Source organism: Rhamphochromis longiceps, linkage group LG20, assembly GCF_057381845.1.
Source record: "Rhamphochromis longiceps isolate RC_006_pf linkage group LG20, R_longiceps_female_GT1.1, whole genome shotgun sequence".
In the NCBI taxonomy this organism is placed as follows: Eukaryota; Metazoa; Chordata; class Actinopteri; order Cichliformes; family Cichlidae; genus Rhamphochromis; species Rhamphochromis longiceps.
Window position 1 is genome coordinate 27,171,739 of NC_140576.1, and position 25,480 is coordinate 27,197,218.

The 25,480-nt window shown below is 41.1% G+C and overlaps 2 protein-coding genes across 3 annotated transcripts in view; one reads left to right on the forward strand and one right to left on the reverse strand.

Moving 5' to 3' along the window:
- The window catches only part of LOC146645510 (dedicator of cytokinesis protein 3-like), a 53,301-nt gene extending 43,572 nt beyond the window's left edge, over positions 1-9,729 (forward strand). The window contains exons 41-54 of the mRNA XM_085393841.1: positions 469-610; positions 1,031-1,197; positions 3,343-3,429; positions 3,561-3,740; positions 3,849-3,932; positions 4,041-4,157; positions 4,260-4,402; positions 4,692-4,827; positions 5,072-5,153; positions 5,362-5,477; positions 5,589-5,673; positions 5,760-5,882; positions 6,034-6,116; positions 6,798-9,729. Coding sequence (XP_085249967.1) covers positions 469-610; positions 1,031-1,197; positions 3,343-3,429; positions 3,561-3,740; positions 3,849-3,932; positions 4,041-4,157; positions 4,260-4,402; positions 4,692-4,827; positions 5,072-5,153; positions 5,362-5,477; positions 5,589-5,673; positions 5,760-5,882; positions 6,034-6,116; positions 6,798-7,406 — 2,154 coding nt within the window. The 3' untranslated portion in view covers positions 7,407-9,729. The remainder of the gene's footprint in view (positions 1-468; positions 611-1,030; positions 1,198-3,342; positions 3,430-3,560; positions 3,741-3,848; positions 3,933-4,040; positions 4,158-4,259; positions 4,403-4,691; positions 4,828-5,071; positions 5,154-5,361; positions 5,478-5,588; positions 5,674-5,759; positions 5,883-6,033; positions 6,117-6,797) is intronic.
- Positions 9,730-11,669: 1,940 nt separating this feature from the next.
- LOC146645511 (poly(rC)-binding protein 4-like) overlaps positions 11,670-25,480 on the reverse strand; it is a 34,881-nt gene continuing 21,070 nt past the window's right edge. For both annotated transcript variants that reach the window (XM_085393468.1, XM_085393467.1), the window contains exons 6-14: positions 25,120-25,251; positions 22,818-22,946; positions 21,611-21,685; positions 19,891-19,962; positions 17,485-17,526; positions 17,316-17,391; positions 16,842-16,891; positions 13,960-14,129; positions 11,670-12,658 (exon numbers count right to left, since the gene is read on the reverse strand). In XM_085393468.1, the coding sequence (XP_085249594.1) occupies positions 12,313-12,658; positions 13,960-14,129; positions 16,842-16,891; positions 17,316-17,391; positions 17,485-17,526; positions 19,891-19,962; positions 21,611-21,685; positions 22,818-22,946; positions 25,120-25,251 (1,092 nt within the window). In that variant the 3' untranslated portion in view covers positions 11,670-12,312. The remainder of the gene's footprint in view (positions 12,659-13,959; positions 14,130-16,841; positions 16,892-17,315; positions 17,392-17,484; positions 17,527-19,890; positions 19,963-21,610; positions 21,686-22,817; positions 22,947-25,119; positions 25,252-25,480) is intronic.

A 25,480-nucleotide genomic window follows, 5' to 3' on the forward strand; every position in this document is an offset into this window, starting at 1 on the left:
ATTTGCTTACTTCAATGTTCAGTAGCTATAAAGAGTTAGGTCTGCGCTTGGTTTTAGTTAGTAGATAGTCCACTAACTGAAAAACCACTGTATGCTTTTCAGTTAGTCGCCTATCTACTGCTGCACATAAACTATACGGACACAAGTATTCAGCCTCTTAATCTTTAAATTAAGACGTTCTCAGTCCACTTGTCACTGATGTATAAAATGAAGCATCTATCCATTCAGTTTGACTCTACAAACTTCAGATTATATATTTATAGTCTGACGAGTGCACTGGAAATCCAACCATACGCCCTTTCTTGAAATGTAATTTATTTGTGCAATACCACCTAAATTTAATAGTAAATCAGACAGTACTTGAAAGAATTAAGCAATGTCCAGAGGAATGCCTCACTTAAACTCTGAGAATCATTTGCAGCAGATTCTCAGCAACATTTCGGTCTTATGTCTTTTCTCTTTCTCCAGAACAAGGAGTTTGTCTGTCGTGGGTATGACTATGAACGGCTGGAGGACTTTCAGCAAAGGATGCTGGGGGAATTTCCGCAAGCCATCGCCATGCAGCATCCAAACATTCCAGACGACACCATCCTGCAAAGTGACGCTCAGTGTATCCTGGCAGTTTCACTATGGCTAAAACGACTTCATTATTTTTTCTTTAGAGTGAGAGACCATTACAACATCAGTCCGCAGATGTTCATATTGCATTGAGTCATTCGAAAAGCAGTAACCAGATTTATTTTGCATTTTTGCCTGGTAGATTTAATGACTTGAAAAGCAGCGCGATTGCTCCACGTGTTGTGCATTTTATTGGCTTTTGATTACTCTGCTAAGCATTTGAGTGTTGTTATTAGAGATTATTACAGATTAAATACTGAACTAAACACTGAAGTTGATTTCCAGGGTCACACAGGAAAAACTAAAGCTCTGTCTAAGTATTTCTTTTGAACATCCCCTCTGCTCTTCCTCCTCAGTGAATATGCATGTATGTCGGACTTTGTCTGTCACTTCCTTGACACTTGGCTTCTAGACTTGCAGATCTATGCGGTGACTCCAGTGTCAGACATTTCTGATGTGCCTCAGCTGGAACGTGTGCCTGAGAGGATCAAGAGTTTCTACCGCATAAACAATGTCAGCCGCTTCCACTATGACAGACCTTTCCACAAGGGGCCCAAGGACCGCGAGAATGAGTTCAGGGTACGTTGAGCCCGCAGTGCCAGCTCAGCCCATTTCTGACTCACTGTTTAGTTTTTTTTACATGAAAATACTGAATATGGCTGTAACGCTATTATAAAACGCTATTATAAAACAATGAAACGGATCCAACTCTGTGGAAATTGCAGTGTAATTATGCAGACATTTTTTCATTTAAGAGACATAAGCAGGTATAGGTGACGTAAGCAAGTGCAACACTTAAGGTGGCCACAGGGGAGTGCCTACAGCTCTTAGACAATAACGCCTTTAAAGCCCTTTAATGCCTTTAAATTTCTCTGCTACGTAATTGAAGATAAATATAATTAGATTTACTTTATTATGAGCTATGAGAAAAAATTGCAACAAAGTTAAACCAAGTGTTAATAAGATTTTTAGTATTAAATCTGGTCAGCTAAAGTCAATATTGTCACATTTGCCGCATTATTATTTGAGACACATTCTGGTTTAATAGTTCTTCTGTGTGGAGTAAATTGAGTTTGTAATATCAGGTTTTTATTCAAATATGACTCGCTTGTGTAGCAACAGTCACTGAATAAAATGTGACCACATCAGTCGTAATCACTGCAAAATTGAATAATGCGTGAAGAGGAAAAGCAAAACTGCACTAGCATGAAATAATTATAGGCACATAACATATATAGATACAAATAAATATACACTCATCAGCCACTTTATTAAGTACATCTCGTTAGTACCAGGCCTTCAGAGCTGCTTTAATTCTTTGTGGCATAAATTCAATAACATACCTCAGAGATTTTGACCCACCTTGACATGATAGCCTTTCCTGAATGATATACAGCAAATGATACAACGATGAAACTGCCTGCCTATCTTATGTATGAATTTGGTTCCTTCTTAACATTTTCAGATCACTCAGTGCAGCATGTGACACAGTAACGGTTTAAAATGTGCTGAAACCCAGCAGCTCCTTTGGATATAATTCTCTTCATACATTTGGGAAATAAATTCTTAATAACCTCAAAATCTGTTTGAATGTATCTGCTGGAAATGTCTTTTCCCACGCCAGTCTTATTTACTTTCTGAACCATAGCTGCTCTGTTCCTTTTTGACTCCCAGCCAGGGCGAAATGTCACCATCAAACGATGAAGCGAAATGTAACAGCGCACAGAGGCCGTGGTAAAAAAAAGTCAGTGATGAATAATGGTCTGATATTTAGATCGGCAGTTTCTGAAATAGTCAGGCCAACCCATTTGGCACCAAAGACTATTACAAAGTCACTTAAATCATCTTTCTCCCCCATCCTGATGCTCGGTTTAAACTTCAGTAGCTCATTTTGCTTAAATGAACACTTTAGCATGTGTGCCTAACAAAGTGGCCGTTCAGCCTATGTATTGGCTTAATACAACAATAATAAAAGAAGAAAGTCATCTTGACAGGTGGTGAAAAGCATTCATTGTATCAAGTTAATAATTTCATGATATATTTAAAGTCCTAACCACTTAATCTTATTTCACTTAATCTTTCAGATTTATTTCAACTAAGTTTGAAACACAACATTCGGGATCTTATTATCACCAAACAGGATCATAACAGTATCAGATTATAAGAGGCTATCTGTACCAAAAAAGGAATTTAAAGAAGGTATTTTCTATACTGCAAAATTCTGTTTTCTCAAAATAAGATGTTTACATGTGCATAACACAACCAGAATACTCTGACTGTGAGTACTGTAATACTGGATACTACATGTACATAAGGTAAGATAAAAAGAAAAGAAGAAATCAATTTCCCTTAAATTATAACTTTAACAGTCAGTAAATTAATACAGTTGTTTAACTTTTGCTGCTGTTGTTTTTATTGTTGTTATTTTACCTGCCATTTCTATCTCGATGCTAACAATGCTCAAATCCCTACAACCTTCAGGGCTTAAGAGGCTTGTAGGTATGATGCTGTTTGTCCTGACACAGTAACCCAAATTCAGAACCACACCACACAGGAATTCTCACTAGTCTGAAATGACCTATATCGTACTCTACAACACGGTGCTGAATAGTTTGCCAGCCCAGTATCTCTTATACACTGTCGGGTCTCCACTCGGTTTTCTTTTATATTAGTCTAGCAGATGTGGCTAATATGAGATGGCTTCTTTGTCCACATGTTTAACAGAGTCTGTGGATTGAGAGAACAACCTTGATCCTCTTGCGTCCTCTCCCTGGTATCTCCCGTTGGGCAGAGGTCGAAAGGAGAGAAGTGGTAAGGAGCTCAAACGTTCTCTCACTCACCTTGTATCGTACACATTACCTAAAGGCCAGTTTTCTGTTAACATTTAAAGGCCATCTCCTCTTTCATCAAAGCTCAGAGTAAATATCTGTATTTATTTCAAGGTGGAGGTCAGCCCTCTGGAGAACGCTATTTACGTGGTGGAGAATAAGACCCAGGAGCTGCGGACTTTGATTAGCCAGTACCAGCACAGGCAGCATCATGGGAACATCAACCCGCTCAGCATGTGCCTCAATGGGGTCATAGATGCTGCTGTGAATGGAGGCATTGCCAGATATCAGGAGGTACTGCTGTAGGGCTGAGGGAGAGGGGAGAGAGGATGGCAGAAATGATGAATGATGAATTGGCGTTGTGAGAGAGATCTTTATTTTTTGCCTCACCCTCTACCACAGGCGTTCTTTGATAAAGACTACATCAGCAGTCACCCAGAGGATACAGAGAGGATCTCACATCTGAAGGATCTAATGCAGGAACAAGTCAGGCTGGGTTTAAAAAGTTCAAAATATACGTTAACTGTATGTTAACCATAACATATGGTTATGAAACCTTCAGGTCACTATTGATTCCTCTGATTTCATCATCAGGTGCACATTCTCGGAGTAGGGCTGGCTGTTCACGAGAAACTGGTGCATCCAGAGATGCGTCCTCTGCACAAAAAGCTTGTGGACCAGTTCCACATGATGAGAACAGGCTTACACCACGTGAGTAGAGTGACACGTGACTCAAACTATACGCCAAGTGTGTTTCAGTGCATTAAGTTTATAAGTAAGTGTATGCGTGAGCAGTGTAAATATTCAGAGCAGTATATGGTTGGGTCCCAGCAGGGTCTGCCTGGCGTGGATCGATTTGGACCTGCGGGGTGCCCAGGGGTTAATTCTCCCAGAGGCATCCTCTCCTCCCACAGCCACATGAGCCCTGAGAGCGTGCGGCTCATGCACAGACACAGGTCAGTCGTGGTGCTCTTCTAAGCTAGCTTAGAGATTCATTTGGTGTTTTAGCCTCATAATTTCCAAACCTTCAAAACAATACCCAGGGCAGCTGTATGAATTTATGCGCTATGTTATGACCGTGATGTGAATCTACAATGCAGTATGAGCCAAACTCTTGAAATTAACACCAAATGCCCTCTGAAATAAATCTGTACAGGCTGTAAAAGAGGCATAAAAATGCAAAATGATTAAACAAACACAGAGATAAATGTTTCAGTGATCTCAACCGTTATGTCTGTCCTGCAGTCCTCTAAACCTGCAGGGCTCGATCCGACACTCGTCCTCCTCCCTGTCCTCTCACACGTCGAGTGAGGCAGGAAACCTCGTCATCATGACCGACGGCCTGATGGGGGAGCACCCTGAGGAGGCATTACACATGCAGGTAGGAGTTGGATGACGTAAAAACGAACAAATACTGGTGGGAATGTGCTTCAGCTTGTAATAATTTGCGTTCTTTACAGAGTGCAACTCACATGAGATCCGATCTTTTGAGGATGTAAACTATAATCTAACTCTTTCACTTAATTGTTATTGTTTTGATGAACTTTTCTTTTCACAGCATTAATCATTGGTTTATTCTACAGAGTACAAAAGCACAAAAGACAAATAAAAGTTTTGTTTTGCAGCCAAGCCCTTCGTCCTCCAGCCTGAGCTCAATCCGCTCCAACTCTTCCCAGATTATTAACTCTGCCCCCTCAAGTGCCAGAGGTGAGGAACAAAGCAGAAAGTCACATCTGATAGTTACTACTGTATATTACCCATACTAACCATCCTGTAATAAGATGCTCACATAAATAAGCAACACTAGAAAGTAACAAGGCTGCAAAATTCTGCACTTTTATGACAACAAACATCTTTGTCTCTTACTTATTTGCAAATAGAAATCGTTTACTTGCGCGTCTTTTCTTTTGTCCAGGCTCTCCATCCTTACCCGATAAGGCCAAACACAACCGAGAAGTGATGATTCTGTTGCCGTCTCATCGCGAGAGAGCCAACAACTCCATGTACTACAACATGGCAGAGAATGGGCAGGTGGGGGAAATCTGCAGTCCCGTAATGCTGAATGAATATACAAACAAAAATGTGTTCTGTTTCTGTGTTTCTGATTCATTTTGTTCTTTTGCTTCATTTTATTTTTTCCAGAACAACCACATGCAGCGTGCCTTACTTCAGCAAGTTAGCCCCTGTAAGCCTTGTACTGATGTTCATATGACGCTACCAGAGAAAGGTAACATATATGAGCAGCAAACTAGCTATTTTGGTGCATAAGATGTTTGTGCTGTCTTAAAAAAAAGTTTTTGTATTCCCTTTCAGTCTTTCCCAACACTCCCAGTAGCTGGAGTCTGGATGGGGAGAACAGGGAGCAGATGACCTACATGCCAGCTTCTACCGGAGGGGTAATAATGCCCCCTGTCCCACCCAGGTCCTTCCCACCAGGTACTATTTCATTTTACTTCACAGTTATGCTTATCGAGGATTTCAGGGAATCTGTTTGGTTAGGGTACTACTCCTCATTGTCTATAATGATCTGGACTTTGTGGGCTTTTATTTTTTTATTCCTTTTCCTGACTTGAACTTCTCTTCACAGGACATTTCCTGATGCACTGTGATGCATTTCACCAACAGAACAGCGACCCTCCTCCTGCCCTGCCTGTCCGTTCCCTCCGAAAGGTACAAGCTTAAGAAAAACATCATCCACTTTGAATTTATAATTTTGTATTTGCCTGTTGTAGCAAAAACCCTGCCACATTAGGGACATTAACGCACACACTGTCAGATATGGTGACTAGTGTGCTTGGTTTCTTTATTATTTACACACTTTTATCACCGTCTTTTCAGACAGAGCCGGAGCTTTTTCAGGGCGCCAGCCGCTGTAGATTTCTGGCTGCCAAACCAAGTTCTGTGCAGTCACCTCAGTCTCAGTGCGCTACTGCATAAGTAGAAGAGACATGATTAGATAAGGACTGACAGTTTCCAGCCAGCCTCTCTTGGCACGGTCTTCTAAACCTTCTACTCCACCCCTCCCCTGCATCTGAGCCAAAGACCACACCCTGCTACCACACCTGCTTTGTTCAGGACGCATGACTTTCAACACTGGCAAATGTTTACTTTGTTTATTTTGATCTTTTGATTATTTGAGGTTTCTCCTATCCTCGATCCACTTTTAGATATCATCTTTACTCTTTTCCCCATTAAGATGAAATTTGACAACAGCTCTAAAAAGCACCCAAGAGGGAAAAAGTTAAAAGAGATATCAAGCCGAAATGTAAACGTTAAATGTAAACAACATTACTTTAAAAAAAGACACCCATGACATCCTCCCTCTTTCTCTTTCTCTTTCTCTTTCTCTAGTCTCCTCTCCACCCAATCCCTGGCTCTCCTACCAGTCCTCAGTCTGCTTTGGGAGGCAGTAACTCCACTCTATCAGGCAGCGCCAGCAGCGGTGTCTCCTCCCTGAGTGAGAGTAACTTTGGGGGTCAGTATCCTGATCCTGGACCCATCAGGAACGATGCCTTGGAGCCTCTTCCAAGTCACCTGTGGTCCCCACCTGACGAGTACATGGCGTCTCCCTACATGCACATCCACTACGGCGGAGGAGAAATCGACTCCATGGACCCGGTTCGCCCTTTCCACTACCGCAGCCCTGCGTCACACCCGCACAACCACCCGCACCCTCACGCTCATGCCCACCCAGGGCTGGACAGCCACTCACATGGGCCACCAACTCACCACCACGCCCCTACTCATGGCCCTCATCACATCCCTTACCGCAGACCTCAGCCTCCAGCTGTTCCTCCCAAACCCTACTTGAGAGAGGGCTGCATTCCTGAGGAGGACCTGCCACCTCAACCCATCCCGCTCCCCCGCAGGATCTTCCATTCCCCTCATGGCCACAGAGAGGACCAGGGCAAACATGCCTGGGAGCAGTGCATCAGCGAGGAGCACGAGGAGACACAGTGATCTGAAACTCCAGCTCAGTTTACGTTAGAGCTTTCTTCTCCTTTTCTTCTTCCCTTCATTTGCACTGAGTAAAAGGAAGCGGTAGTAGAACAAGTCTAATGTGACGCAATGGAGCATGCTCGATTGTCATGTTCTGCGGTTTAACTTCAGTGCACATGAAGGAAAGGAACGAAGGAGCGAAGACGGTTGAAGCTACGGTTTGAGGCACAACCGCTGCCGCTGCTTCGTGTGGCCTCTTAGAATTAAAAGAAAAATATCTCTTGAACAATGGGATCAATTAACTTCTGTTCAAAAATTGATATTGATTGTACACAATTGTACAACTCGTCTGTGAGCATGTTTTTTTTTCCACTTGAGAATAATATGAAAACGGTTTTGTGAAACATGACGACCACGATCATAACCAACATGATCCCAGGTGCAGTATAAGCTGTGAACTCCCTTAATTTTGCTTTTCATGTCATTTCACAACACGAGGAAACTACAGAAGGTTATTAGTCACAGCGAGGTGACTTCTCTGCTTTAAATGCTTCATATATATGAATTCTTATTTTGATAAATTTGCTACATTATAGTGTTTTCAAAGGCTTACGTCTATTATGTTTTTTCAAAACACTGTTAAGTGCTCCTTAATAGTGAATCATATCAAATGCGCACTGTAATACGTGTTGCTGCTGGGCTGTCGCAAATCGCTGGTGTACCTGCAGCTCTCCTCTTGGACCAGCATCTCAAGGGACACGAACTTAAGTCACTGATGATTTCCCATCCGTACCATGCGTATGGAAACCCACGTGAATGTATTCAGATGAGATGTTCCTACTTGTATTGCACCAGCTGCAATCCTGGCTAATGTTTAAGTGCTTTAAGTTGAGTCTTTGTTGAAGACGTCTCTATTTGTCTCTTCTGTGTGACAAAGATATCTCGAGAGGAATGAAGGTGTTTGGGAGTCTGAAGGCAAACTGAGGACAGTTGACAGACAGGCCCCACACCTGTCAGCTTTCATGTTCACGGAGAATGAAGAACTGTCCACTTCACACCTGCTGGACTCCAAACTAACACCAACACCACTCTCTCGCCGTCATTTTCCTTCTCTGTGTATGGTTGTCAGACCATGTTGAGCAGTGAGGGCTGAACCTGGACAGCTGCAGTGGCAATTTTTGTTGCGCCTGACGACACTGTCGAGCCCACACGCCCCCCACCCATCCGCCCCAACTGCTCAGTGACCGGTCGAGGAGCCCACACAGACAGCATTGGAATCGCCTACCTGCCTTAAGTGCACTCAAATGCAGTTTGACCTCTCATCCGGACTGTGGGGAGCTCATGTAGTAACAGCCATTCTCCTTTTCACTTTCTTCACTGTAAACTCCCTGAAGGAAAAAAAAATAGAAAAAAAGAAGATATCTACCTAGTGATGTTTTTGTATGGTTTTGTCCCGCTTTGGTTTCAGATTGTTGTTTGGTTTGTAGCGCTAATATTTCTTATTCTGCCTGCGGCTCTTTCTCAATTACCTTCTGTTGTTTCAAAACTGATGACATGTTACACAAGAATGCTGAAGCCCGGACTGGCAGAAAGGTTTACTTTTACTGTGGGGCAGAAGGAACAGCGCTCTTTATCGTCCCGTGGGGGTTGGAAGGATATAGCTAATATTTTAACAATTACTTGTTTTCCTGGTTGTTTTTTGCAGGTGGATGCTTTGTGTTACTGTACATCAAGTTGTCAGCTGACTAGACAACATCTATTTTTGTATGTGAGATCATCAGTTGTGTGAACATATTTCAGAAACCGTACCGAGACAGAAGGCACTGAATAGGCTGCTGTACTTTGTATGGAGTTGAACATGAGGTCATTAGATCTGTAACGGCACGTGAGTATCTCTTGTGAGCTTGATGGCGTTGAGGATAACTGGTGACTGAAGTGATACTCAAAATATAGGTACAATAGAATTTTTCAATGTAAATTCTGTTATTGTACATACAGCAGTATTGTGAAATATTTTTGAGAATTATTGCAGAAACCCCCAAAAGGTTTATTGTTGTTTTGTGTATATACATGTACTCCAGAGATCAATGTAATTGATAAATATCTATAATCAGTGTTTGGAAAAGGACGAATCCATTAGACTGTGGCCGTCTCCACCGTTCTTGACTTGAGTCCTCTCATATAAATACTTTATACACTTTTCAATGTGCTTTCCTGTACATATGGTGTTAGCATGATCAAACAGTGTTTGGTTGTAAAAGTGGTTTTCCTACTCCCATAACTGCTGTGGTATGGAATTCATTAACAATGCCAAACATTAAAGACAATCTTTTATCAGCTCTAACTCTTCCTCGCTACCTTTTTCTGTACCGTGAAGGGTCACGCAGAATATTGAGTCGACAGTGGAGGGTGCTGTTTGTCACTGAATTACTGAGGCTGAGCGCTACAGTGGTAAGAATGCAGATATTTGTGCTATTTTCAGTTTTGCGAGTGTCTGTGCATAGATAACGGCATGCCACACATCCCCCGAGTCCACCACAACTGAAAGAAGAAGAAGAAAAAAGAAAATGTGACAGCTAAGTGACAGCTAGGGTCCCAGCTGTCACCAGCTCAAACTTCATGCTTTGATATTCTAATGCAACGTATCTGGTGTGTGGTAATGGAGCTGGAATATCAGTGGAGTTTATCTGTTCGTGTAAAGAAAGCATATTTCACAGTAAGCTATTGGCAAACCTTTAAATACTATGGACTTTGATTTGTTTCAGACTATAAATGCTATAAAACTATAACATAATCACATGATAGGTTTTTATAGTATACTAAGGGTCAAAGGGAATGGGTTAGTTAGAAATAGACTGCAGTCAGAGGCTAAAGTTGACGTGTTTGACCACAAGGGACAGCACCATATTTGGTGAAAAACAAATACTGCACATCAACACAAACACCTCATACAAGCTGTCCAGCATGGTGGTGAAGTGATGATCTTCTGGGCTTAGAACAGGAGCTGGACACCTTGCTGTTGTTGCGCTGACCACAAACTCCTCCGTACTTAAAGTATTTTGGAGTCAAATGGTGGGTCATCTGTCAGGCAGCTAAAACCCAATACTGGGTCATGTAAGAGGACAAAGATTTCAAGTACAAGAACAAACAGAACAGCTGGAAAAGAAAAGAAAGTGTTGTAATGGTCAAAGTCAACCTGCCTGAAATGAGGTGGTGGGCCCTTAAGAGAGCTGTGCCTACACGAATGCCTGCAAACCCCATTGAACTGAAGCAAAGAAGAGTGGCCCAAAATTCCTCTACAATCATGTCAGAGACTGATCATACAGAAAATTGTTTTTTTGAGTTACTGCTGAAAAAGGTGCTCTGATTTGTCATTTGAAGGTGATTTTACAAGCATTATATCTTGGCATGTACTTGGATTTTAGGAGGTCCTAGAAAGAATAATATATAAACTCACAAATGATGTTACCATAGAGACAGAAGAGAAATTCAAGGACCTCAAAGATCAAGTTTTCTTTGTGTCATAATTTAGCTTCACTGTTTGCTGGACTTCAGCAGAAAGTCTATGAAACTGAGGCACTGGCTCTTTTTTTGTTTGCCTCTGAAAAGTGAATGCGTTTGGTAACAGTGAGAACTGCGCATTCATAGTGTCTCGCATATCCATGATGCAGTGACAGAAAAAAAAAAAAAAACAGAAATAGTTAGGATGAAAGGATTGTAGCTGCCTCTCCTGAGGATGATGATGCTGTGGTGCATGCTGATGCAGATACAGATTTTTTTTTCCACAGCATCGCTGTGAATCCTCAGATCTTTTCTAGCTCCTAGCCATGTTAGTGCCCCTTTTTTCCCCCACACAAACCCCTCTGCCTTACAGTCTCTCTACACTTTGTCTCAAGGGACTTACAGAGCGCATTTTCTCTGCACAGAACGCCATGCGATTGTGCGCTTTTATACATGCACACTTACATGTGAGCACATTGCCCATCATGCCAGCAGAGCTCTTTTCTCCTCTGAGGTTGCACCGTTCTGCAGTTATTGTTTTGGGGCACATGAGCACAATAGTGTGAAACGAATCTCTCATCAGTTCTTGCAGCTAAAATGAGAACCTCCCATCTTGTTGTTATTTGAGAGAAAACCTAAATGTGGCGTTGTCTTGTTTGTGTGTTTGTGTGTTTGTGTGTGTGTGTGTGTGTGTGTGTGTACTGTTTCCTCCTGAAAATGAGTTTCTGCAAAGCTGCATCATTGCTCTTTGAATGCCTGTGAAGGAAATAGATAAAGCCACCATTAACAGGAACCAAAGACTTTTAATAAGTGAAACAATACTAATAAATAAAGATTAACCAAGTTGCACATTCAAAATAAATTCCAACAAAAAAGACATAACACTGAACAACGTAAAGTACAGTAATATAGCACAGATTATTAAAAAAAACCCCAAAAAAACAAAAACAAAACACCCCCCAGACATTTACAAATTTTCTTAAAAACTTCAAGAGGCAAACGTAGACATTGTATAAAAGCATCATACAGTAGAGCATCTGTCATCTGAGTATAATTTACAAATTTATTGAGGATAAATACTTAGCTGATCTCTAACTTGAGACACACATGTAAACACTGGTAAACATGTGTGTCTCAGGTGAGACCTCAGCCTTTTTTTTTTTTTATTGTTTTTTTGTGATCAATAACAGTGATGAGGTGACAATGAAAGCTGTCCATCAATTCATGGGTAACTCACAAATTATCTATAGTCGTAAATAACTTTTAATAGCTTTATCCACATCTCCATTGGTCTCGTCTCTGTTGGTGTGTCATAGAATAAAAGGCAAGAGCATCTCTGCCAGCGGATATGGCTACATCAGGGGTTTGTGAAAGAACACTGCAGCTGTCCTTCATCTGACTCTGCGCACGGAGCTCAGAGGCTTCATCAGTAGGGAGCGAACTTCTGTCTCTCTGGCTTTTTGATGCAGTTGGCTGAAGAGATTTTGGCTGTGTAGGCAGCCAGAGTGGTGTGGGAGGGTGCTGCAGTGACGGCTACGGCTGGGGCCGGGCTGGACAAAGTCAGAAAGGGGACGGACTTCACCCCCAGCAGCCCGGAGAGGGGCATGGCACCGTACGGAGCTCCCAGAACATGAGCTGGGGTCAGGGTGCTCACGGCAGCCAGGGTGGGTGCAGGAGAAGCAGCTGGGGAGGCTGGCTGGGTGAAGGCCATGTTGAGGTCAACTGGACTTCCCATGCTGGCTGCCTGGGCTGTAGATTTGGCTGTCTCTAAACTATGATAGGAAAAAAAGAAAAGAAAAGAGAGTCGTGAAGATTAGAGGATTATTCTGTTGCTGCAACACTGGGGGAAGTTTCTGGAAAATCATTAAAGGGGAACTCCACCAAAGTTACTTATTGTAGTTTGTTTGCAGGTCTTGGAGAGCATTAATGCATGTGTGGGAAAAAAGAAAAGCTTTTTGTGGCTCCAGAGGGAACTACGTTACATTATAACAGATTTACTGGAAGTGATGCCTTTTAAGTCAGCGTCCGTTAGAGGTTAAAGAACGCAAATGTGAAAATAAGAAGAATCAGAGGGCATGAAAACCAAGTGTTGGAAATACCCACTGCCCTCTTAAAACCCTGCCTCTTGCCCTATGTCAGCTGGGGAAGGCTCCAAGCTCCTGTGACCATGAAGTGGAAGGAAATGGATGAATGAAGATGTTAATATTGCAAGTCTATAAGGCGGCCTCCACCATTTGATAAAAAAAATCTTTGTCAGGGAGTGTATCATTTGTTCCATTTGATTTGTCTCCCATAACTTTTTGAACTAGTTGTTTTACAGGTTTGAGCGACTTCACTGTGATCCACTTTATTGCTGCAGTAGCTGTTAGCAGTATTCTTTAATATCTCACCCTCAATATAGTATTTGTTTATGACGTGACAAACATAAGTGAGTACGATCACCAGTATATGGCCCAAATTTTCTTCAACACTTGTTCAACTTTGCTGGAATATCTTTTGCCCCCGTTACTGGTATCCAGAAAAATCTCCTGGCTACCTGTCATTTGACTCCCTCTATGTATTGTAGTTGGTTATCAGGTGCAATCGAGTACATACTGTATATAAACTTTTTTTTTTTATCATTGTTGACACCTTTTTGTCACTGCTAGCATATGTTTTACACAGAAAGAAATGCGGTTTAAGGAACACCAAAAAATAATGAGGCAAAGCTGATCTGAATCAGTTACAAGAATTAAAGTGGGAATGTTTTTGTATTTTTTCCTCTTTTTTTTTTTGAATTGTTAAAAGCAAGAACTGATAACTACATTTAATGCAGATTAATTTCCTTCCTTATGGTCTTATATAGAAGAAAAGCTAATTTAAAAAAAACATGTCAGAGCATAGCAATGCCTGAATTCCAACAAGACATTACTATCCAGCACACAACACAGACCTGCTCTTACTCATTCTTCATACCAGCAGCACCTCATTACCACTTATAGCACAGCCTTTGACCCTTTTAAGTCGGTGCTTTTCTGTCAGGCCTGTGCTTGCAATGATTCATTAGATGGCTGTGTGTGTCACTGGGCCTTACCAGGAGGTAATGAGGTACTGGGCCAGGTTGATGCTCACTGGTGTTCCTGTGATAGTGACATGGCGATCGCTTGTCCCGTCCAGCTGGCTCCCGATTTTAATCTGAGCTCCTGACACCTGCCTGATCTCGTTGATCTTAGTGCCCTGACGACCAATGATCGAGCCAATCAGCTGCGGGAGGACAGAGTTGAGACAGATCAGGTCAGTTTGATGGAAAAATTAATTACTACGTAGATATACAGAATCTGGGGGGTTTAATAAATCATTTGACTGAACGCAGCGTTTTCCCACTGTCGGCTCTGTTGTGCTGATCAAAGTGATTCTGACAAAGGGGGCAAAGGAGAGGGAACACTATGAAAACTGCACTGCTGTTGAGCTGACTTAATGCAGCCCACTTCAAATATTGCAATTACATTGTTTGTCTTCACTGGATTGGTCATTCGTCATGCATGTCAAACCTCCTCCCCCCCTCTGGCGGGTCTCCCTTAATTGCTACTGTGTGCGCACCGGTAAAAGAGACGAGAGAAGGCACATTTGCCTCTCATTAATCTGAGTGGCTAAAAGGTTATTGATTCCTCAGAGTGGTGATGACTTCCCAAACAAATCACTTCCCAAACACACGCCAGCTAGATGCATCTCTGCACTAATGGAAAACATAATGGGAAAATAACTCAAATATATAATATACAGTCCCATTGGCTTGAGTGTTCTCTCTGCTGAGAGCAGATTAGACAATGACACGAGTTTTATTGCATTCCAAAATACATTATCACTTTTGTTTTGCTTTCATTACCTGCACCCTTGGCCATTAGTGACAATATTCAGCAGAGCCAAAGCTCGGGGCAACAGCTCAAGTGCAGGGTGTCAAGGCTCAGGCGACAGGGTTATGCTGCCAAATATATTGCGAGTGGGCCAGACAGTGATGAAGTACTTGTAGTAAGTGAGTGTGCAGGAAGTTTAACAGTGGCTGACGTATAGGCAGAAGTACACAACACACACGCGCGCACACACACACACACTAACACAATGTCCTCCCTCCATTTTACATTCCTTTCCTGAGAAGTAAGCAGCCTGTTCCACAATGTCTGATCTGTCACACAGCGACCTGGTTGCTCTGCCTGGCTATTATTGGCTCCGCAGTTTATTTAGAAGGGGAGAGATACACAGAGAGTGGCCAGCCTAGAGAGCAACTCTAGAAACAATGCTCCCTACAGAGCTCAAATCACAGATAACATCTCTACCCCACTGAGACTAAAAATCATGGGCCTTTTACACCAGCTTGCCCACACACATCTTTGTGTGAACAAACTGGGAAAAAAGAACAAAAAAAAAAATCGGATAATTAAACTTTTGGGCTTTTTAAAAAGCTGTTATTTTAATAAACAGTAATGTTACACAATGCTCGTCGTCCTCACTTGTAAGTGGCCTATATTTTGTTGGTTTACTGCTGAGGCAGTCGTTTGAAAGGACACAAGAAGAGGGATGGGATGGCAAAGGTGCAGCCATTTTTCTTCTGGCTAAATCTTCCTTCCACCGCAGAACTACTGTATACTGCTGACTGGGTGTAAGCAGTTTCTGAATACATCTGTGTGTGCGTGCAACTCTCCTTCGGCGTTCAGTGTGCGAGCACAGAGCAGGATTGTGAGGCCGGAGTGTGGCCGGCCTGGGCTGAAGAGGCTCAGTCATAGCTGTAAGTCCTCTCTTCTGGAACAATGGTTGGAGCTTACAGCTGTCCCTGTCACGTATAGCACTGGACTCCCTCATACCTCTGATGCGTTGTGCTGCTCGCCATGCGGGGGGTTTACATGGGGGAAGAAATGCCTTCAGGCATTTTAGAAATGTTGTTTCAGGGATGTGGCTTTATCCTATACAGTTAAGCGAACCCTTGAGTAACCAGTCCAGTTCTTCCTTTTTTCTTGTTTTCAACAAAGACAGCAGAGTTAAAGTTATTTTTATTCCCTTTTTTATTGCCAAAACACACACCTAGAGGAGTATTTCGACACCGCCATGTGGTTAGATACTCAGTAGCTTTTATTACTCTATGGTCCAAAGACTGTTTTATTCCTGCTTCAGTCACTTCATCAGCACCTTTTTTTAAAAAAGAAATTTAAACTCCAGCCTTATGGTTGAATTTTCAGAGCAACATTTCATTATTGTGAATAATCATGCTTCAGGATAATTAAATGTTCAATTATAAATGACCTCATTACAATTTCAACTTTCAACCCCACCCCACCCACCCACCTACCTACACACACACACACACACACACACACACACACACACACACACACACACACACACACACACACACACACACACACACACACACACACACACACAAATATCCCAGAGCAGGCCATCTGACCAAAATGACCAAACTAATAGTGAATTTAAAGATAAATGTGTGTCTTGCATTTTCATCTCTCAGATTGGAGAGGCATTTCATCAAACCCTGGTGGAGGCTAAGTGGAGAGGGAAAGGATCTTTGTCTGTTTCCTTATTGGCTGTTTTGACAGCAGACAGCTTCTAAGTAGGTCAGGGAACATGAGAGGATTTACTGAACACTCACGGGAGTCCCTCTAAGACATTGCAACTGCAGCCCAGACAATAATGCGAAAGGATCCATATCAGCTCAAAATCCCTTTAACCTTGGGTTAGTCCGAGGTTAAAATAACGCGGATAATTAGTAAGTCGTAAGCATGTCTCTCGTCTCTTTTGAAGTCACGCCAGATGTCTTTGCAGTCGCAGCCAGTCACCTGCTTCGGTGCTGCGTACATGTGAGCTGAGCGTCGGCTTCCTGTTGTTTTTGCTGTCGCTCAAATGGGACAATATAAACAGCATAAAGAACAAAAACACAAAGATCGACTTGCTTTTCCTTACATCATTGGGAATAAGCAGCTCCTGAGACGTCTGAGAGTTTGAGTCCATGCCTGATAAGAGAGAAAATACACGCATCAACTGAATACAACTGAATTGAAATATCATTCGGCTCTTTTAGTTAGCAGAGCCATACAAAAACACCATTGAGATAGAGAAGAAACCCTTTCAGCTGCAAACTGCCAGATATAGTAAAGCATTTAATTTCCATTTTAATGGGCTGATGTTTAACACAGCACTCATTCTTTTCTTTCCCCTAGTTCTCTGACTGCGCACAACGTATCGTTTCACTTAATAGTTTCTCTCTCACACTAGGAGATATAAGAAAGCTACAAAGCCCCCCCTCTCCTCGCTTCTGACTGACAAAAGCTCACAATCAACGCAGATAAAAACAGCTGGCATTTATTTCTGATGTCTAAACACAGGTTAGCAATCTGAAATTAAGAAAGCAATGATTAAAATGCCTGCAATACACACCGGGTATGACAGCTGAAGCAGGCTGGGCAATAGGACTCAGGCCTTGCTGCACTGAGAGCTGATGTAGCTTGGCCAGCTTTAAAACAAAGAGGAAGAACTTGATTGTACACAAAACCACAAACCATTCATGTAATATTAAAATTTTAACACATCCATCAAATGGTCATACCTCTGAGTGTGGAATGCCATATTGGTTTTGCAAAGTGTAGGCCTGAAAAAGAGCATCGTACATTAGGTAAATTACAGCAATAAAAACGTCGCACACAAGCAATAAATCTGCAGCCGCTTAATGGAAGTGCTTCGCTGTCAATGCGTGCCTTTTTCTGATAAGTAAAATTAAATGATAATAAGAGAACCAACTGATCGCACTTTTACCAAAAATAAATAAATAAATAAAAACTAAATTCACTTGTATTGATTCAAGCAATGCAAACACTCTGCATCCATCATGAGCAATATAATTTGTCTGTTTGTCAAGGAAATCACATAAAAATGCTCAGCCAAAGATCCTGAAAGATGGTGAAGAATGAACACACAAAGAAGCCATTAAATGTAGGATACCAGCCACTGACCTTGGTGGATGACAGTGCAGTGCTTTCCTTTGGGGACTTTCTGATTTTTGTTTTGTTTGCCCACGTTTAGAAATATCTACTCCTGAGACGTCAGAATTTGACTTGTGGTGCTCAGTGCATTAAGATGACTTATAAAACATTCATCAGGACATATCTATATGGGCAGTGTACCTTTACTCTTGGTAGTCCACAGGATTACATAAGGACTACTTCATCAGTTTTAAACAATTATATTAAAAATTGTGGTTGACTATTGTGAGAAACTGACACAGAGTTAAAAAATACAAGACTTCGAAAGCCTTGGACCTAGCTGAGATTGCCTTTACCTCTTCATTGTTTGGCCTCCACTGCTCTCCTAATAAAACTAGTTTTCCACCCTCTCTTTTGAATGTATATGAAGCAAAAATACTGAAGTGGAACCTTCTCATTGCCACAAACTTGGCTTGCACATTTTGTGAAAGGGACAAAATGACCAGTGGGCATTATTATAAACAAAAAAGGAATACGAATGAATGTTTTACTCATTATGAGAGGACATTTCTAAACAAATGCAATCTAAAATGTAATCTACTTTGGTTGCCAAAAAGCCATTTACAGACAAAAAAACGACAGTATCCCGACGTGCTGGCAAACCTCCAGCAAAGTCTCATGAACTAGCGATTGCATATAACAGGAAATTTAAACAGAGTAGTTTAATTTTGAGGAAAGATTACGTCGTAAACACTCATGTCAACTCCAATAAAGTTTTAAACGAAATCTGCATTATAACTAGATTTTACAGCGGGGCTCTCTGAGAAACAGAAGTACGGCATTATTTTTTTTTTTTTTTAGCAACACTACTGAGACATGTCAGAAAAGCTTTTAAAATTAAGTGTGTTTTCGAGCTCTGGGACCTCAAATAGAAGATTAGGGTTAAAGGCAACGGTTTAACTGCTTTAAACTGCACAAAGATTCCTTTTCTCTACATTGCAGCAGTCTGATAACAGGCACCCGAAACCTGAAATGTCTTAAAACCAGGGCAAGAAAACATATATGGAAGATAACCACTGAAAGTCAAAATTAAAATTATTTTTTTACTTGATTTGTGTGAAGTGATCCTTTAGACAATTAGCTAAACCCAAGTATTTCTTATAGAAATATTTTTTGTGAAATCCTAACAATACTAAATGTAAAAGTCATTGTACTTGCTGTCTCATTCTAACCCTAACAAACTGAAATAATAGCATATGATCATTAATATTAGTGTAAAGCTTTCTTCTTCCCATTTTCATCCATCTATCCATCCATCTATCTATGGGGTGCTGTGCAGCCCTCCCTCAGTATAGTTACAGCTCGACCAGACAGCACTTAGCTTAACTCGATTCTGCCTGACGCCAGTGGTCTGGCTGCTATTACCAGTTCATCCTATAAGGTCATAAACTGGAGAGGCGAGCTCATCTTTACAATGCATCAATACATTGGAGGCTCTATTTATATAGGAAAGCATACACAAACCACAAATTCACTGCAATAATCCTACCAGCTAGAGCACAAGTCATTTCAATTGGGAACTCTTTATATTTCATGAGCCACAGTTAGATTTTGTTTAAGTCTAGGGCTTTTTTGTCAAAGGTTATTGTTTCCTTTCTGGCATGACAGTATCTGCTACTGCTGTCATGGGAAGAATATTCCTAAAGCCGCAATGTTTCTGGAGCAGAGAGATGGCAGAGCTGTGGTGGAGGTGGTGGTGGTGCTGAGTGTGATGGTATCGCGTTTCAGGAGGGGTTATAGCTCTTATGACAGGCCAGAACAATAGCTGCAGCTTACACTCAGCTGTTGTTTTTAATACCTCATGCCATATGATGGAGTGTGTAACTCTGGGCATACCACACAACCCCTCTGCTCACTCACCACGCAAACCATCGCAGCCCTGACACTAATTTGTGCGCTCCACATTGGAATCCAAGACCAGCGTTTGAATCCTGGAGAGATTTTTTTTTCTGTTTGTATTATTGCCCAGTTACCTGCTGGAGGTCCAGGCCACCCTGTGCGACTGAGTACAGAGGGTGGGGTGCAAATTCTGATGCCTCAAACACCTACAAAAACACAAGAGAAAAGGAGACGAGCAAAAAATAAAAATATGTCCTGGAGCTTATTACCCAAATATTTCATGTTTTGCAAGTTCTGCCATTGTTTTTGAATTGACAGTGATGACTCGTGGGTGTCTGTGCTCACCAGCTGAAACCTTTACTGGTAAATATGATGCAAAAATAATGAGTAGGAAAAAAAAAAAACATTTCTTTTTTTGCCTTTGGCTTTAGCTATAGAATTAGGCCTGAGATGGGCTCTCAAGGCTCCATTTCTGACACCTTGCCACACCTAACAGGCTTATAGGCTATGACTCATCCACAGACCCTTTCCCATTCCACTTCATTTTCTCCTCTGACAAATTATACAAACATCCCTTATCACCGTACTGCCTTCATTAAAGATATCTCCGAGCGACCAGGATCACGCCCCGGGTTTAATTTGATAGCCTATTATGAAGAATATCAAAAACACAAAGCCATTCCATAAATTGACCGTAGTCTGTGGCTGCACAAACTGTGTAGGAACTGCTGACAGCTATGCAGAATATCTGGCTGCTGTAGCCAGAGGAGACGGCAGGTCTCCAGTCTCACTTGCTAATCTTGTGACTCGCTCCATGGGAGGGTAGATATCTGTCCCTTCTCAAACAGCAGCATATATACAGTACTTCTCAATCCCACCCTCATGCACACACATAAAAGAACTGATCCCCCACTGAGGACCCTCTGCATGAATCTTGTTTCAACACCCGGGTTAGCGTCCAAGGTTGTCTGAGATCCAAGACGTCCAAGTGAAGAACAATGCAGTGAATGGAAACACCTCCTCCACACACTTTCCAATAACCATTATGCTTTAAACAATCATATATTTCCATGCAACGCAGACTCGAATGCTAATTCAGCTGTTCTTAGACTATAATGGCACAGAGAGAGTGGCAGCCTTTAAGATTAACAAACAAAGCCAGCATCTAGGTGCCAAAAAAAGAGCGTTTCCCTTTGTGGTAGGGTTAATGAGGGTTACCGATATAGGAATTTCAAGACCGATAAACTATGTAACGTCAACACTCATAATATGGTTGAAGGGTGTTTCCCCAATTATCTATTCTTTATTTAAAAATTGTATTTATTAGCAGTCATAAAAGCAGATGTTCACCACTTTGGTTCATTTTCCACACATCCTAGTAACTTGAATTTTCCTCTTGCACCACAGTGATGACATTTTCCCCCTCATAGCAAAATATCTTGACAACAATTCTTTCATTTACGAGGAATCATGGAAGACTGTGCCTGGTTTCTCACCATCAGGTCACATTTTATTCTGGTCCAGTACTTCTAGACCCTCAGTTCCTCCCCCTCAAATATCACGAGTGTTTTAGACTAAATTGGACATTTTAGCATGTTAAACTGAGAGGATAAAAGGATCTGTCGCACTGAATCTTGCTACCCTGCATTGTGACAACCTTGCTAGTCATGAAAATGTGTTTTCTGTTCCCATAGAAACAAATTGATTAACTTTTTGCTAATTCAACTCCTGGTGTAACCCCCAGTAAACCCACTATATCTGTAAAGGTGGATTCACCCCATCTTTTGAGAATCACTGTGCTACTCTATCACAGATAAGTTAATCAGTGCGTGAGGTAAAATCTTATTTTCTCACCTGGTTTCCTGCAATGAGGAGAGCAGCTGGTGAGGGGCTTGGTCGATAGGGGATGGTTGCACCCTTTGGGGGAGACTAAGGAGTCAAAAATAGGCCATGAGGTCAGAGAAAGCAAGATAAGCTTTTTACCATGAATAAATCTTTTAGACGTGGATAAGCTTTACACAGCTAGTCTGAAATAAAATCAGCGATGGCGCCGAAGCCTGAAAAATGAAGTGCAAATGGTGTTAAACTCCCTGCAACATTAAAACACAATAACAGTTAATGATGAGCTAAACTGCTAATGACAGTGACATTATTCCCAGCCTTATTTTTCTTTTGATAATATTAGTCATTCATTGAATAAATGAAGTAGTCTAGTGAGCACTTTTTGTGGATAATAGCTTTGAGCTTTAGTGTGTGTCAGAGCTCAAGGCTTTGCTAAGGTTCGCCCTCTGGATAAATCAACCATCCACTGACATTTGAAGATAAAATTCTTCAAACACTAAAAAGAAAAGGAGATTATGCACTGAACATGACACTGTATATCTTATCAAGTAACTGCAGTGTTGGCAATACTGTTTTGGGGTTGAAAATGTAGAGCAGTCACAGCAATTTTTTTTTTTGTATAACTTTGCATAATTTAAATCTTTGAGCCAAAAGCAAGGCGCCACTGGTACAGAATCCTAATGAAACTCGCAAGCCTTTGAAGAAAGCCCTGGAAAACTGGATCAAACTAGCAATTAGTCAGTCAGGTCCAGCTGCGATGCTAAAACAAAAAGGACTTGTGCACTCCCATGAACACACAGGGTGAAACTGTGCTTGGGGTTGTTTTCCTCTCATCTCCTCCTCGGTTTTCTCAAGAGAGCTGTTGTCTAAAGGTGGACAGATTTTGCTGCAGGCCTGTTAGTTTTCTGTTAGCTGACTAGTGCCCTCTGCGAGAACGCTGTCCTCTGACCTGAGACAGGCACCTTTCGACTTTATCCAATGTCTTGCGAGGCGAATTACAGAAGGTTCAAACAATAGAGAAACTGAGCATTTTCTGTGCTGCATTTAAGGATTTACCCTGCTTAAAAAGGCATTCATTTCTGCTCCAGTGAAACAGACAATAACAGACAGCATGCTGATGAAATAAAAGCATGCATGTGAGCTGCAGGAGCAGCGCAATGACAAAATATCAGCAATGTGTTGGTGCATGGAGGAAGGAGAGGAATGGTATACTTCCTACCTCCAGGATTACTGTGCAGATGAGCTTGACACACTGGATTACCGAGTCCTGATTCCCAGATATCGTCACACCTCGCTCAGTTGAGTTGGGTAGCAAATCCCCTGCTACCTGTATCTGAGCTCCGGTGCTCTGCAAATGATAGGGTTTTTAGAAAAAAAACATAGCTTGATCCTAAAGATAAGGTGAGTTGCGATTACACTGCCACAGCTTCTTTTTGTCCCCCTCTGAGCTGGATTTGCTGACATTATATTTCTCCACCCCTACTGAAAACCAGCTGCACTGTGACGTGCTAAACGTCAAATTGCGACAAAAAAAATCCTCCTAATTGTAGCTGATGTATCACTAATACAGCATGCCTGACGGCAAAGAGTGCCGGTTGAGTTAAAACTTTTTAAGCTTTATCTACACTTGCTGATATCGACCTATTTCTGGAGGCGATCGTTGAAACACACAAATCACCATTGTCTTTGTAACTGATGGGTCCTGTGGCAACCAAACAAAACAACAGAAACAAGTTTAGGAGATGAACAAGACAGCGGAATCCATCTAACCGCAGAAAATCACCTGGATGCCATTACTGGGGAAGGTTAAGCTAAAATGAGCGACATTCTATTTGTAGATTGGTACAGAGCTACAGTTAAGGAGTCAGATGTCTCTGGCAATGGATCTGATACGTTTAATCCTAACGTTTCAACTGGGCCTGAATGCAGTCAGGAGTTTTTCCTGTTGTCACTGCTGAGTCACGGCCTATGTCGTGTTAAGTAAATATATCTGGGCTTGACTGTTTCATCAATTTTCTGCACTTATGGACAAACTTCACAACCCGAAAAGTAAATAGTTCATATTAACAGTGTTCACTTGCGTTTTTAGGTGAAACGCACCAAGAGCTATCAGATACATTGCTATTAAACTACAGAAAAAATGTCACTTCGGTGACTTCCTTCGTTTTCACAGAACATTTTAAGGTGAACATTTCATATCTCTAATATTATGTTTTATGATCGAATACAAATAAAACTAATTGGCTCGGCTACATTCAAATGGCAAAACGGGGTTCATGTTTTCAGTAACTAATATCATTTTCTCTGAGTTGGTGTTTATGATATCAAATTGATCCTCACAGTGAAGTTAACACAGGTGTTAGTTGTAATAACTGAATATAAATTGCTGTTTATTTGACATATGAATGCATTTACCCTCCAAATCAAGATGAAAAACATTTGCAATTCCTCTGATAACAGTTTAGAAATGCTACATATTTAATGCTTTTTTTTAGATTTTATGTAAAAAACAAAACAACAGTTTTTTTTTGAGGATTCAGATTTTTTTTAAGGTTTGTAATACCTGAACATACCTTTTATGAATACATGTATGAAAACTGTAACTGAAAATAATCAACTACAATAATTTGTCTGAAGTTGTAGACTTTTCATAAAAACTAGTGTCCAGCAAATAACAATTTCTTTACCACACTGAATTATTTATAACTTCAACATATACCATGCATATGATATTACTGCAGGCATAATATCATATGCATGGTATGCCTGAATTTTTACATCATGTGGCTTATACACAACACATTAATATGCATGAAAGAGAAACATTTTGATATGTTTTACTCAATTATATGTCAGATTGAGAAATACATTACTTTTCCAAGATGATAGCCACACTGTGTTATTTAAAATTGATCTGCATACAAAAATAAAGAAAATAAGTTTATTGTGTGAACTGCAACAGCTGGTAAGTGTAACAACCATTCTAATTTATTATTTGTGTAAACGCCACAAATTTTTACACCTTATTTAAGAAAATGATAAAGTAGCAGAAACAATTATTAAAAAAATGTTTAATTATTTAAAGAAATTGCCAATAATTTATAGCTTTTGGCTGTTTGCCTTTGCCTGACAGGTCCTCAGATTCTTATCAGCCTCAGTTGCTCTGTGTTTATTGCTAATTAGCAGAAAATAGATAAAATATAAATTCCAACTATAATGTTTTTTTCATTAAATATGCCAACCTGTTATCACTAGTTGCAGCTAATTACACTGTTCTTATTGAAGTAGCATACTTGAACTGTAAATGCAGCAATTCTAAATTAGAGTTTCTACTATATAAAATGCATGTGGGCAATTATGCAGCCTGCTAAAAACCAGAAAAAAAATGTAGAAGAAAATATCACTCCCTTCTAGGTACAGCTTCTTTTCTAGGAGATTCATTCTGTCAATATTTCAAATATGAACCTTTCTGTGAAGTGTGGGCATGGAGCATGGACTGGATTTGTGTTCTGGGTGCTCACCTCCCTGATCTCCTTTATCTTGGCCCCTCCCTTCCCGATGAGGGAGCCACACTGGCTGGCAGGGATGACCAGCCGGAGGGTAACCGGTGGCTTGGAGCTGATGGTGCCGTTGGCCACCAGTGCAGTTAAGTCCTGGAGGGAGATTTAGAAAAAAAGCAAAAATGGTTTTGAGAGTCAACAATAAAGCACAAGAAGGAAGAGAGGATCTAGGAGTATGGGTCAAGGAAGACAGAGACTGAACGCAGCTCATTTTACCAGTCAGTTTTGGATTCATAGCATCATTAGCATTACATCCCAGTCTAAAACTATGACACCAGTGAAGACAATATAATCATGGTTTGGGCTGGACCAGATATAGTGC